This window comes from Mauremys reevesii, linkage group 1 (genome assembly GCF_016161935.1).
Source record: "Mauremys reevesii isolate NIE-2019 linkage group 1, ASM1616193v1, whole genome shotgun sequence".
NCBI lineage: Eukaryota > Metazoa > Chordata > Testudines > Geoemydidae > Mauremys > Mauremys reevesii.
Genome location: NC_052623.1, coordinates 224,423,277 through 224,438,202, shown reverse-complemented (window position 1 = coordinate 224,438,202; position 14,926 = coordinate 224,423,277). Strand labels below are relative to the sequence as shown.

At 52.9% G+C, this 14,926-nt stretch overlaps 1 protein-coding gene across 1 annotated transcript in view; it reads right to left on the bottom strand.

Annotated features, from left to right (window-relative positions):
- Window positions 1-14,926, bottom strand: part of LOC120372013 — a 46,041-nt gene that overhangs the window by 9,058 nt on the left and 22,057 nt on the right. The window contains exons 3-4 of the mRNA XM_039488695.1: window positions 1,672-1,806; window positions 575-672 (exon numbers count right to left, since the gene is read on the bottom strand). Coding sequence (XP_039344629.1) covers window positions 575-672; window positions 1,672-1,806 — 233 coding nt within the window. The remainder of the gene's footprint in view (window positions 1-574; window positions 673-1,671; window positions 1,807-14,926) is intronic.

Here is a 14,926-nt window from a genome sequence, read left to right as displayed (position 1 = left end):
CTCAGGCCCCGCCCAAGCCACGCTGCTTTAGCTCTGTCCAGGGCCACTCCTGGAGGCGTTGCGCTGAGGCGCCGGGGGATGGGGGCAGGCGGAGGGAGCCTCCGGCATTCTCGTGGGGCCTCTGCGTGGCCCGGGCCTGGTGCAAATTGCCCCACTTTTCCCCCCCTCTGGGTGGCCCTGCCCAAGCCCAGCAAGACAAGGTAAAGGGGGCCCAGGCTGGCAGAACAGGCGGGCTCAGTGGTATCCCGATACATCAGGTGGCACCTCAAAGGGGCTGGAAATTGAAAGTAGACAAATTCAAACTGGAAATGTACCTTTTTAACTGAGAAAGTAATAGACCATTGGAACAACTGAGCAAGTGGCATGGTGGGTGACCTTTTGTAACTCAAGACAGGAGATTTTTAAGATGCTTTAGTTTAAACAGGAATTATTCGGGGGCTGGTCTTTGGCCTGTGTTATACAGGAGGTCACAGTGGTCCCATCTGACCTTAGAATCCATGCGTCTCCCGGAGAAGGGCGGATGGTGCATGTGGACAGGGCACTAGCTGACAGGTCAGAGGAGGGCTCTTAGTACCTGTTCATTGCTCGTGAGAAAGGCTTCGATGTAATCCAGAGCCTCTTTCTCCTCCGAGTCTAGCCTCATCAAGCAGGCGTTACAGTAGGCTGGTGAATCTGATCAAAGACAGAGCGGTGGTAATACCTGGGTCTACCAAGCTGCAGGCTGGGTGACAGAGATCTTAGAGAAAACCCTTACCCCTCACTTCCGCCCCAGCAGGGGAGCAGCCCCGATGCACAGCAGGGTCTGGCACAGCGATTCCTGGATTCCTCACCTCTTTGCTGCCCAGCCCAGCAAAGATCCAGTCAGAGCCCTGGTTCCCAACAGCCACCCCACTTCCCCGCCCAGCATGCAGGCTCAGTCTGGGGATTTGGAGAGCGTCACATCTGGAAGGAGGGATGATGTCAGGCCATGAGTGGTGTCCCAACTCTCCAGGCCATTGCTGGAGGGGGCAGAGGGACTGGCAGTGAATTGGTCTGGTCCTCGTGTAGGAGAGGGAACAGTTGCCCAGTCTGTGTGAGAGATGGGGACCCAGAGCCTGCCCGTTCTGCTTGTTCTGACTGCCTCTCCTGCCACCAACAGCCAGCCAGAGCCATCGGGTGTAACCTGGGCAGGCACTGGGCTCCCATCGTCAACACTCCCCCCCAAATGCCCTGTGCTGGGACATGCAACAAAGGAGCCAGCAGATGGGGCTGCAACACCAGGGGGCATCTTATGCTCTGGCCGGTGCCCTGCAATCCTAGGCTTTAACAACCCACCCTGCACCAAGCAGCCCCTTCGACGGGTGGAAAATATCTTCCAACCCTGCAGCGTGACAGATAAGGGTGGGCGATTCAGTCAGTCTCCACCCCATGCTTCGCTGCCGTTTCTAATGCCCCAATCAGCTCTAGAGGCTGCAGCTGCTGCCAGCAGGAGGGCCATTCCCCTGCCGGGGTTTTCCTGTCTCTCCATCTCATGGCAGCTCAGAGCAATACAAGGTCTATGGAGTCTTCTCCCCCCAGTGACACCCTAGTCCTGCCACCCAACCCCCAGAGGGGCCAAGCCCCACCGCAATGCAGGGCCATGGCCCCGGCCATTTCTGCAGCCCTCCGCCCACGCAGGAGGTACCCACTCACCGGCATGGAAGGGCTGAGGCACACACAGCTCCTGCTTCTGCTGTGGGCTCTTTTGCCAACTCTTCCATTGGGAGGTTTCGTCTCCTCCCAGGCACCGATGGGCTTTGAGGGGTCCTTGGGGCTTCTTCAGCCATCCTGCAAGAAGCCAGGACAAGGCATTGCTTGTGAGTGACGAGAGGTGACTGCCCCGTTCAGCATCAGGGCCAGCCCAATTATTTCTGTTCCACCAGCGCCTACAGATGCCAGCTGAGATCAGGGCCCTGTTGCACCAGGTGCTGCAGACAATCACTGGGCTGTAGGGCTCAGACTTTAACTAGCCAAGGCAGCCAGCAGAGAAACAAGTGAAGGGATGTGCTCAAAGTCACCCAGCCAGTCAGCAGGACAGGCAGGATTAGAACCCAGGTCTCCTTATGCCCAGCCAGCACCCCATCCCGCAGGCCAAACGGCCTCCCTGGGTCACTCCCACCTCTCCTTCTGCTGGTTCACAAGCTGCACAGCAGACAGGCTGGATCCAGCCACTCAGGATTCTTCCTGCCCAGGGAAATTACCCTAATCCCTTCCCCCAGGAATATTGGGGCCATGGCAGTTCCCAGGTGGGCGAGGCCAGGGGGGTGGGGCAGCTGGGGCGGGCTCGTGAGCAGCAGGAGTTGCTCACACCCCCCCGTGAAAGGGCAGGAGCAGAAGGTGGGAGAGCAGCAGAGAGGCTGGTACCTTCTCTTCCAACGTGCCCAACCTCAATTGCTTTTATCCTGACCACCCCCTGCAGGGCAGGGCCTGGCTGCTACCCCACTGAACAGACAGGGAACTGTGGCACAGAGGGAATAAGGGACTTGCCTAAGGCTACGCAGACTATCTCTGGCAGAGCTGGGAAATGGCCATGGGTCTCCTGGGTCCCAGGCTGGCACCTTCTCTTCCAACCTCCTGCTCCCTTTGTCCCTGGTTCAGTGTGAGCTGTGAGAGCTCTCTGGGGCACAGGAGCTGGCTTGTGCCCAGATGGAACAACGTTGCCTATTGCACAGATCTCACTTTTCCCGAACATTGAAAATGCTGCTAAAACCATACCAGGGCCCGCCAGGATCCCTGCAGCTGGTCATTGCAAAGTTGTGAACTGTTCCCTGGCCTCCCAGAGTGGGGCAGTGGGAGAGGGTGGGGCTGGCCCAAGGCCCTGCTGGATGGCGGCTGATGTGTATGGGGTCCCAGTGCTACAAAGCTGTGTGCCAGGGGCCGCGCTTTCTGGGGGTTTCACGGATCATCTCTCCAAGGCCTGTGTGGCAGCAGCCGCTGGAGAGCATCCCAGGCCTGATTCCCCCCATGATGGGTGTCCTGAATGGCCCCTGCTCTGGGGGGCTCCATTCCTCACTCAATGTCTCCTGCTGACTCTACAGCAGCTGCACGGCAGGTGTCCTAATGCAGCCCTAGCCCTGTCCAGTGCTCAGGGGCACTGTCCTGGCATCGGACTGTCTTGGTAAATAGAACAATGGCTCCTGGCAACCTGAGAATGCCAGTTCCCCTGGCATCCTCAGTGCCATTCCCTATGGAAGTGATGGGGTCAGCAAAGGTGATGGAGGTGGTCAGGCCTAGCTCGCTAATGACATTCCAGGTGCAGGGGCGAGGTGCAGAGCCAGGAGGAGATTGGGGAGGCAGGAGTGGCACATTGTGATGTGGCGGGCGGAACTAGCTCCCCACATCTGAACGCTTCGCAACACTGGCGGATTCAGATCCAAACCTAGATCAGGCTCCAAATTCACAGAGGGCCCCTCCCCCTGATCTGGAGCGGCTGAGACTCCAGCGCTCTGTGGAAGAGACCAACAAATGCCAAATCCTGGGGTGGGCTTCCCCCAGAGACAATCTCGTGCTGGGAAGGGAGATGCCTAGAGCCGGCAGCTCCACCACTCACGCTCCCAGCTGCCTGGGAATGAGCCAGGATCAGAGCATCGGATAGCACGCAAAGCCCAGATCAGCACCCCCAGGCCTGCAAGAGACCTGCACCGTCTGGGGGTGGTTGATTTCACCAGAAAGGGAGCTTCCCACAGACTCTCCAGCTCCCTCACCTCTCATGCTTCTTCCCATTTGCCTTTCATCACTGCCACATGGACCAAGTTGGCCACCAGCTGCCTCCCTGTCTGGACACTTACCTGGCCCCATCATGGCAGTGGCTGAGCAGAGGTGGCCAATAGAAGATTCTCCTACCTGGAGTCAGGAGTGGGCAAAAGCCGGTGTGTATATGGTCCACCCACTTTCTGCTGCTGGTGGCAGAGCTGAAACGGCTGGCTCAGCGTTCCTCAGCAGCACGTGAAAGCACTCGCTCTGCCAGAGCCAAGCCTGGCAGTGAGGGGATGAGGCTGTGCCAGCCAGCAGGGGGCATGTCACAATGGGCAGGTGAGTCACAAGCCAGCCAGTGTGTGACTCCCCAGCCATGGGATGCCCCAGCCCAGACTAGTTCTGGCTTCGCAGGGTTTAAGAGCCTGTCCTTCCCCACCAGGGTCATGGGAGGGACCTTCCACTCCCCACAGTCACAGACGTTCGGCTGGAAGGGACTGCTGGACTTGTCTAGTCCCAGCTCCTGCAGACCCCAAGCCAGAGCCCCTCCCTGCGTCCATGCAGCTGAAGCCAGGAGGTTGCCGGATGGATCCCTGAGTGGGAGAATCACTTCCATCCCGGCTCCTCTGTTATATCCTTGGGGCAGCCGGTGTAGGAAGCAATCACTTGAGGCCAGAGAGCAGACAGCTAACCAAAACCTCCATTTTATTTACAGAGACAGAGAGCTCACTCAGCCGGTTGAAACCGGCTGAGCTATCCCTTAATAGTCTAACTCAGTTGCCATAGTAACAAAACCCATGACAACCAAATACACAACATATTCCTCCCCCCCTAATAAGAACATCCCCTAAATAAAACACACACTAAACTAGAGAAGGAGGGTAGACTGCCTCCATTCCTGGCTAAACCCTGGGGATTATTTTGCCCCATAACCGTGGGTTCGCCCTAACTAAAGATCCAGCCGATGAGGAGGCTTTCTGTCTCTAGGTGGATTACGGCGAACTTCTGGTGTTGTTGCACCCGAAAGTACTAGGGGCTCAGGGTCCGCAGCACGAATAGGTGAGGAGGTGGTATTAGCTCGTGCTGGGCAAAGGGGTATCTCAGCTGCCGGCAGTAATGGAGGAGAACAGTCAGGAACAGGTGACTCATGATTCGGTGTCTCACCAGGAGGGGTGAAGTCAGACCCCTCAACTGCAGATGGGTCCTGAAGACTGGCATGACCTGGCAACAGCTGATCTACATGTCGCCGCCAGGTAAGATTCTCTGCAGTCCGGACTGTATAGGAAACAGGTCCTGTTTGAGTGATGACTGTGGCCGGGACCCATTTAGCTCTGGAAGTATAATTCCGAGCCAAAACTGGCTGCCCTGGGCTAAAGGTTCGGTCTTTTGCTCTGGGTGCCCGTCTGATGACTTGATATTGCTGCTGATGTTGCACAGTTTGTCTGGGTTCAGAAGGTTTCAGCAGATCAAAGCAAGTGCGCAGCTGTCGTCCCATCATTAGAAAGGCTGGGGAAGCCTGGGTCGTAGCATGAGGTGTGTTTCTATAGGAAAGTAAGAAGGTATCCAGACGCTTTTGAATGGAGTGTTGTCCCTTTGCTGATTTCAAAGCGTTTTTCATTGTCTGCACAAATCTTTCAGCGAATCCATTGGTGGACGGATGATATGGTGCTGACGTGATGTGGTGTATCCCATTTGCCTTCATAAAATTTTGAAACTCCTGAGAGACGAACTGCGGTCCGTTGTAGCTCACAAGTTGTTCTGGCAGACCAAAACGACTAAAGAGTCCTCGTAGTTTTTGGATAGTACTCTCTGCAGTAGTGGACTGCATTATAGAGACTTCTGGCCATTTAGAATGGGCATCTACTGCCACCAAGAACATGCTTCCTTCAAGGGGGCCAGCAAAGTCAACGTGAATACGTTGCCACGGGTTTTCAGGCCAGTCCCATGGGTGTAGGGGTGCCCACTGGGGTGCATTTCTTACACCCTGACATGACATACAAGCTTTTGCCTTCTCTTCAATAGCACTGTCCAATCTAGGCCACCAAAAATAGCTTTGTGCAATTTCCTTCATGCGCACTATTCCACAGTGACCGGAATATAGCTGTTCTAACATCTGTGATCTCAGGGGTGGTGGAATAATGACACGCCTCCCCCACAACAAACAACCAGATTGGACCGATAACTCCGTCCGCCTGGACATGTAGGGAACAAGGTCGGGTGAGACCGGAGAGGTTTGTCGAGATTTTCCATGCATCACCAGGTCCATAACTTGGGATAATACTGGGTCAATGCGGGTTGCCTTCTTTATCTGAGCAGCAGTGATGGGTGTATTCTCTACCTGTTCAAAGTAGAAGATTTCCTTTTGGGCACTATCTTGATGTTTGACCGGTAAAGGCAACCTTGAGAGGCCATCTGCATTGCCGTGCAGAGTGGATTTCCGATATTTGATTTCATATGTGTGTGCAGAAAGTATCAATGCCCAACGTTGCATACGACTAGCAGCTAATGGGGGAATGCCTGTATAGGGTCCAAAAATTGATGTCAGAGGTCGATGGTCTGTAAGAAGAGTAAACTTTCGCCCAAACAGGTACTGATGAAACTTCCTAATTCCAAAAACAATTCCTAATGCCTCACGTTCGATTTGGGCGTAGTTAGTTTCTGCTTTGCTTAGAGTGTGTGAAGCAAAAGCACTAGGTCTTTCTTCTCCCGAAGGCATAATGTGTGACACGACCGCTCCCACTCCATAAGGGGAAGCATCGCAGGCCAATTGCAGGGGTAAGGATGGATCAAAGTGCGTTAGAACTTCAGAATTTAACAATGCATCCTTAGCTTTGTTAAATGCAACATCACAGGCTTCAGTCCACTTCCAGGCCTTGTTCTGCCCAAGGAGCTCATGAAGTGGTTTTAGCAGTGTGGCTAACTGTGAGATGAACTTTCCATAATAGTTCAGTAGTCCTAGAAATGAGCGTAGCTGGCTTACATTTCGAGGTGGGGGAGCCTCCACAATAGCTTTAACTTTTGCAGGGGCCTTATGAAGACCTGCAGAATCGATGATGTGTCCCAAATATTCAACAGAGGGCTTGAAAAATTCACACTTGTCTTTGCGAACTCGTAGGCCATACTCTTCCAGTCTTTGTAGGGTAGCCTCTAAATTCTTTAAGTGATCCTCTTCATTTCTTCCAGTGACCAGGATATCATCCAGATAGCACTGAACTCCTGACAAGCCACACAAGATCTGGTCCATAGCCCTCTGGAACAGGGCGGGAGCCGATGTGATTCCGAAGGGTAGGCGACAGTATCGATAAAGCCCCTTATGAGTCACAATAGTCAACAGCTCTTGGGACTTTTCATCGACGTGCATCTGTAAATATGCTCGACTCAGATCAATCTTACTGAACTTTTGTCCCCCAGCCAGGCCTGCGAAGAGGTCATCGATGCGGGGAAGCGGGTATTGCTCTGCACACAACACTGGGTTGACAGTGACTTTAAAATCACCGCAAATCCGGAGAGAGCCATCTTTCTTCACTATTGGAACGATAGGAGTGGCCCATGAGCTATGGGTAACTGGTATTAGGACTCCATTGGTGACCAGGCGCTCCAGGTCTGCTTCAACTTTTGGCCTGATGGCATATGGCACAGTTCGGGCTTCCAGATATTTTGGTGGACTGCCAGGTTTAATGTTCAATGTCACAGTGATTCCCTTCATACTTCCCAAATCATCTCCAAAAACAGCAGCATGTTTCCTTAGTATAAGGGTTAGACTGGTTTCTTCTTTAGTCATCCGGTGCACTTCTGCCCAGTTCAGCTGAATCTTCCCAAGCCAAGACCTACCCATTAAGGCTGGGTAGTCACCTCTCACCACAAACAGTGGCAATTTAGCCACCTGTCCATTGAGCTCCACCTTAACATCAATAGTGCCCAACATGGGCACAGCTTCACCTGTATACGTCTTCAGAACAGTTTTTGTTGCCTTAAGCGGAAGATGCTGTAGCTTTTCCTTATACACAGTCTCCGGAACCAGCGAGACAGCTGCACCGGTGTCTAGTTCCATGCGTATAGGTTTGCCCTCCAATAAGGGGGTTACCCAGTATTCATGTGAGCCCGCTGCCAAAGACAAAACATGCAGTGGCACTTCCTCTTGTGAGGAGGTGTCACCTTGATCATCCTGGGTCTGCTCTAGGGTATGCAAGGTTCCTCTTTTTGTCGGCCAGACCACAGGCCTCTTTTTCTTTTGTTTACAGGCACGCTCAATGTGTCCCTTTTTGCCACAGTGTCGACACACCAGGTCCTTACACCAGCATTCTGATGCCTGGTGACCCAGCTTACCACAGCGGTAACATTCTTGACTCTGCACCGTTTTGTGGGTCAGTTCTTGTGACACTTTTTGCACCCTAGGGGATGCACCGATGTATTGTGCCTCCCTTGTAGCCAGTTCCATGGAGCCAGCAATATCAACAGCCTTCTGTAATGTAAGCTGAGCCTCTGTCAGTAGGCGCTTCCGTATAGCTTCACTGCAGAGGCCACACACTAACCTGTCACGCAGGGCATCATTTAACATCTCTTTAAATTCACAGTGTTCTGCTAGCTTTTTTAAAATGGCTACAAATTGTACAACTGTTTCATCTTCCTTTTGGTCTCTTTTGTGGAACCTATATCTTTCAGCAATTACCAGTGGTTTTGGGGAGAAATGAGACCCCAGGATTTCCACAATGTCACTGTAAGATTTAGTCTCAGGCTTAACAGGGTGTAGTAAGCTGCGTAGCAGAGAGTAGGTTTTAGCCCCTACAACAGTTAAGAATATTGGCACCTTCTTCGCTTCTGTAATGTCATTTGCAATACCAAAAAGCTCAAAACGCTCAGTATACACATGCCACTGCTCTGTATTCTCATCAAAAGGCTCCAGGGGCCTGGTCAGAGTAGCCATGATTTTTAGTTTCACTTTCACAGTCAGTGCAACAAGCAGCTTTTTTTCTTTGTTTGGTCTTTACCTTGACTTCTACTTCCTTCTGTTACTGGAGCAGCACCAGGATCCCATCCTCGTCGCCAGTGTTATATCCTTGGGGCAGCCGGTGTAGGAAGCAATCACTTGAGGCCAGAGAGCAGACAGCTAACCAAAACCTCCATTTTATTTACAGAGACAGAGAGCTCACTCAGCCGGTTGAAACCGGCTGAGCTATCCCTTAATAGTCTAACTCAGTTGCCATAGTAACAAAACCCATGACAACCAAATACACAACATCCTCCTCCTCGTGACAGTACAGAACGGGGGTTCCCGAACTCTCTCCTCCTCCAGCTCCCAGCCCATGCTTTAAGAGCAGCTCCCCCCCCCCACCCCGCCCAACTGAGTCTCAGGCCTTGCTAGCCACTCAGTGCCACAGCAGCCCCAGGAGATGATTGTTGCGGGGGTCTCAGCCCAGGGAAGGCAGTGACTCCTAGAAGCAGGGAAAGCAGCAGCACCATAGCTCAGGGAAGTCTGGCAATGCCAGTGGCTGGCTGGGGTCTGACAGCCCAGGCACCCAGAGCAGATTGTCAAAGGCCAAAACCCTCTCACCACCAGCTCTGTAGCTCCCCCTTGCTTTTGGTCTGTCTTAGGCACCATCCTGGCCCTCATCCCCATGGCATCAGAGCACTGCCCAACCTCGATTGCATTTAATCTAACCACCTGCAGGGCAGGGCCTGGCTGCTACCCCCACTGAACAGACAGGGAACTGTGGCACAGAGGAATAAGGGACTTGCCCGAGGCCACGCAGAATATCTGTGTCAGAGCTGGGAAATGACCATGGGTCTCCTGGGTCTCTTCCAACCTCCTGCCCGCTTTGTCCCTGGTTCAGTGTGAGCTGTGGGAGCTCTCTGGGGCACAGGAGCTGGCTGGTGCCCAGATGGAACAACGTTGCCTATTGCACAGATCTTGCTTTTCCCGAACATTGAATCTGCTGCTACAGCCATACCAGGGCCCACCATGATCCTTGCAGCTGGTCAGTGCTAAGTTATGAACTGTGCTAGGTAGGGAAGATGAAATAGATCTTCCATCACTAGCACAGCTCTGTGTTACTGTGGACTCACTGCGGGCTCAACCCAACCAGCCCTCCTCACAAGGAGCCTGTAAATCCTCCAGCCCTGCTGTTCTCCTTTGTATTTCTGTAGTGCCCAGAGGGCTCAGTCCGGGATCAGGGCCCCGCGGTGCTAGACATTGTACAGACACAGCCCGATTCCCCCCACGCTGCGTCTCCTGAATGGGGACTGGAGGGAGACCAGGACTGGAGTAGGACTAGGAACAAGGCTGGAGCAGGCTCAGACTCTTGCCTTTGTCAGGCAGGAGCAAGTTCCTGGCCCTGGAGTGATGTTGAGCAGACTGAGCTGCTGCTGTGAGACTGATATAGCTGCTCTGGGAGTCACAAGGCCAGTTCCTGGCTTGTGGATTGGCTGGAGCCCAGCACAGGAGGGACTCAGCCCCTTACAGATGGCTCCCAGGGCGCTTGGCTCCCGGCCCCGCTGGGTACTGACATGCCAGGTGCCGGGGGCGAGGTTCAGCGCCAGGGAGGAGATTGGGGAGGCAGGCGCACTGAGGTGGGGCTGAGCGGGCAGGTGCTGAGGAGCTGCGGCTGGCTGGCCAGCAGAGAGGAGGAGCAGCAGCTCGGCTCTGGAGGGCCCAGCTGCAGTTCCACACTGGGCGCTGCCAGAGCCTGGCAGGTGGCTGGCTGAAGTGGCACATTGTGCTATGGCGTGGGCAGGAGCTAGCTCCCCACATCTGAACGCTCCGCAGCACCGGCGGATTCAGATCCAAACCCGGATCTGGCTCCAAATTCACAGCTGGCCCCTCCCCCCAATCTGGAGCGGCTAAGACTCCAGTGCTCTGTGGAAGAGGCCAACAAATGCCAGCTCCTGGGGTGGGCTTACCCCCCGCCACAAGGCAATCTCGTGCTGGGAAGGGAGATGCCCAGAGCTGGCAGCTCCAGCACTCACATTCCCAGCTTCCTGGGAATGAGCCAGGATTAGAGCCCTGGGTAGCGCGCAAAGCCCAGATCAGCACCCTCAGGCCTGCGAAGGACCCACACTGTCTGGGGGTGGTTGATTTCACAAGAGAGTGGGCTTCCCACAGACTCTCCAACTCCCTCACTGTGACAAAGTGGGACTGTTCTTAATGTTGCCTCTGAATACTGTAGGGGTGCCTCAGTTTCCCCTATGCATTTCTTAAGTCTCTAGGTGGTGGGATAAAGGCCAGTGTGCATAAATGGCTGACACTGTTTCCGGGCAGCTAATGGCCGGGGCCCTTCCCTCCTGTAAGAGGATAGCTAAAGGTGTTGGAGAACAAAGGCATCAGGTGACTTCCTGGCTCGGGAAAGAGACAAAGGCCAGAGAGCAGGGGCTGGAGAGTTTCACTTTGGAGCTGGCTGGGGATGAGGAGTGAAGTGCAGACGTGGGTGTCTGGCTCACTGCCCCCCAAAATGGACCCGGCTGAGGGGTCCTGTTCTCTGGACCTACAAGCCCTGTTTTAGACCGTGTTCCTGTCATCTAATAAACCTCTATTTTCCTGGCTGGCTAAGAGTCACGTCTGATTGCGAAGTGGGGGTGCAGGACCCTCTGGCTTCTCTAGGACCCTGCCTGGGCAGACTCACTGTGGGAAGCGCAAGGAGGGGCAGAGGATGCTGAATGCTCCAAGGTCAGACCCAGGAAGCTGGAAGCCCTGTGAGCTTCTGGCCCAGAAGAGCCTGCTCACAGAGAGGAGACTTCACCAGAGTCCTGACTGGCTTCATAGGGAGCAGCTCCAGAGTATTGCCCAGGGACTCCATGACACACACCTCTTATGCTTCTTCCCATTTGCCTTTCATCACCCCCACATGGCCCATGTTGGCCACCAGCTACCTCCCTATCTGGACACTTACCTGGCCCCATCACAGCAGCAGCTGAGCATGCGGGTGTTGTTGTATTTAGCATCTCAACCCCCCCCCCCCATGGAGCAGGGACTTGCTCTCCCTACTTTGCTCAGGCCCAGAGTGTCAGGGACTCACCTGATCTCACTCAGCAGATCTTACAGCAGAGTCCCAGCCCAATGCCTCATCTACCAGCCTGTGCCACCTTCCCGTGCCTTGCCACCAGCCCCGCTAAACCCTCCTCCTTGTCTCCATCCCCTCTGGGCTTGACTGGTGCGACCCCTTCTGTTTAGCCACCCCAGACTCCCTCCTGTGCACATGCCGCTGCCCACTTCCTCACTGGCACCGGGCTAGACAGCCAGCACCAGGGCACTTGGCAGCCAGGAGCTCGCAGAAGGCTCGGTGTGGCTGGCGATGCAATGGAAAAGCAGAGGTGGGCAATAGAAGATTCTCCTACCTGGAGTCAGGAGTGGGCAAAAGCCGGTGTGTATATGGTCCACCCACTTTCTGCTGCCGGTGGCAGAGCTGAAACGGCTGGCTCAGCGTTTCTCAGCAGCACGTGAAAGCACTCGCTCTGCCAGAGCCAAGCCTGACAGTGAGGGGATGAGGCTGTGCCAGCCAGCAGGGGGCATGTCACAATGGGTAGGCGAGTCACAAGCCAGCCAGTGTGTGACTCCCCAGCCATGGGATGCCCCAGCCCAGACTGGTTCTGGCCTCGCAGGGTTTAAGAGCCTGTCCTTCCCCACCGGGGTCATGGGAGGGACCTGTGACGGGTTGGATCACAGAAACCCCCCCGGGAGCTGCCACCTGATGTGCCAAGACTACCTCTGCTCCTGTTTTCCCTGCCAGCTCAGGACTCCAGCACCCTGTCTTGCTAAGCCAGACACTCCCGTCTGCTCCAACAAAGACCCAGGGTCTGAATTACTTGCCCCAAAGCTGCAGTTTTACCTGAAAACAGCTCACAGAAGTGTGTTTGTCTTTAGCACTCAGATGCCCAACTCCCAATGGCGTCTAAACCCAAATAAATCCGTTTTACCTTGTATAAAGCTTATGCAGGGTAAACTCATAAATTGTTCACCCTCTATAACACTGATAGAGAGAGATGCGCAGTTCTTTGCTCCCCCAGGTATTAATACATACTCTGAGTTAATTAATAAGTAAAAAGTGATTTTATTAAACACAGAAAGTAGGTTTAAGTGGTTCCAAGTAGTAACAGACAGAACAAAGTAAGTCACCAAGCAAAATAAAATAAAATGCGCAAATCTATGTCTAATCAAACACTGAATACTGATAAGATCCTCACCAGTTCCGGAAGGCACCCTTTTACAGACTAATCTCCTTTTAGCCTGGGTCCAGCAATCACTCACACCCCTTTGTTGCAGTTTCGTCCAAATATCCTGGGGGTGGGGAGGCTCTCTCTTTAGCCAGCTGAAGACAAAATGGAGGGGTCTCCCAAGGGTTTAAATAGACTTTCTCTTGTAGGTGGAGATCCCCCTCCTCACTCCTATGGAAAGTCCAGCTCCAAGATGGAGTCCTGGAGTCACCTGGGCAAGTCACATGTCCATGCATGACTCACAGTCTTTACAGGTAGAAGCCATTGTCCACGTGATATCGTGTATGTCTCCAGGAAGACTTCTTATGTGGACTGGAGCATTCCAAGAGGCATTGTTCCCCAAGTGCTTCCTGATTGGGTACTTAGCCTTGCGAATTCCTTCCTAAAGAAGCTGACCAAATGCCTCACAAAGCTTACTTAGAAATCAAGCAAGTATACAGCCAATATTCTTAACCTCAAGTAGAAAATGATAGATGTGTACAAATAGGATGACTAGATATAGTAGACCATAACCTTTACAGAGATATGTTACATGGCACAGGCAGCACAAAACATATTCCAGCTATGTCCTATTTTCATAAAGACTTATGGGAGGTACCGTCACAGGACCTTCCGCTCCCCACAGTCACAGACGTTAGGCCAGAAGGGACCACTGGGCTCATCTAGTCCCAGCTCGTGCAGACCCCAGGCCAGAGCCCCTCCTTGTATCTATGCAGCTGGAGCCAGGGGGTTCCCCAGATCCCCGAGTGGGAGCATCAGTTCCATCCTGGCTCCTCCTCCTTGTGACAGCGCAGAATGGGGGTTCTTGAACTCTCCTTACCCCCAGCTCCCATTCCCAGCTCACGCGGGTGGCTCTTTGCACCTGCCCAAGCTGCTGGGTGCCTTGGCCATGGGATGTAAAACGGCCCCATCTCTGCTTCCCCTTCCACCCCGGCAACAACGCACAAGCTGCTTTAAGAGCAGCCTCCTACCCCTCCCCACCAGCTGAGTCTCAGGCCTTGCTAGCTGCTCAGTGCCTCGGCAGCCCCAGGAGATGATTGCTGCGGGGGTCTTGTGTGACATTATGAGTCTGATCTAATATCTCACTGAAGAAAAACAGGGCCAGAAAGAGTTAATTAACTCGAAGACTAACCTGACCCAGGGCTGAACTTTAGAAACTGGTTAGGAAGATGTGTAAATGAATAGAGCTTTGAAATGCAGGTCTGCATTGTTAGAGGTAGAAGGGTAGGTGTTTGCTCAGGTCTTGTGATGTAAGCAAACAAGACTTGTTTATTGCTATGGCTTTAATTTAAAGATCAAAAAAGGAATATTAACATTTAGGAAGATGCTTGAGTGAAATAGTATTATTTTCTATGTGTCTCTTTGAAGGTTGTGGTAACCCGTATCTGAACTATTTAATGGCTAAATTACCCTGTGTTAATTGCCAGGATGTTTGGGAGAAGGAGCATTAGGCCTATTGTTTTCTCAAGCCAAAAGGCTGCTGGAAATGTATAAGAACCCTAGGACATGATCCTACTTCATCTCAGATCTGCTTTGGGTTTCAAGAGGGGGGAACCTTAAGCCATAAGGATTGAGATCCCCAGTCACTGAGTGGAGTCACCCTGAATATGGACATTGGACCATAACCTATGGACTATTTCTAAAAGGACTTTTGGCAACTACAAGCTCACCTCTACTATGTATCTGAACCTCAAGAACTGAATTCAAGTCTGTATGTATATTGGTCTTTTAACCAACACTCTCTCGCTTTTCTTTTGTAATAAACTTTAGCTTAGTTAATAAGAATTGGCTATAGCGTGTATTTTAGGTAAGATCTAGTTATAATTGGACCTGGGTATGTGGCTGATCCTTTGAGATTGGAAGAACCTTTTCTTTTGTATGATGAGATAAGATTTTCAGTAATCATCATCATATCTGACGTGTGTGTCTGGATGGAAGCTTGAGGTTGGTCACTTTAAGGGAACTGCAGTGTTTGAACTTCTGAGTAACCAGTGGGGTATGGTAGAAGCTG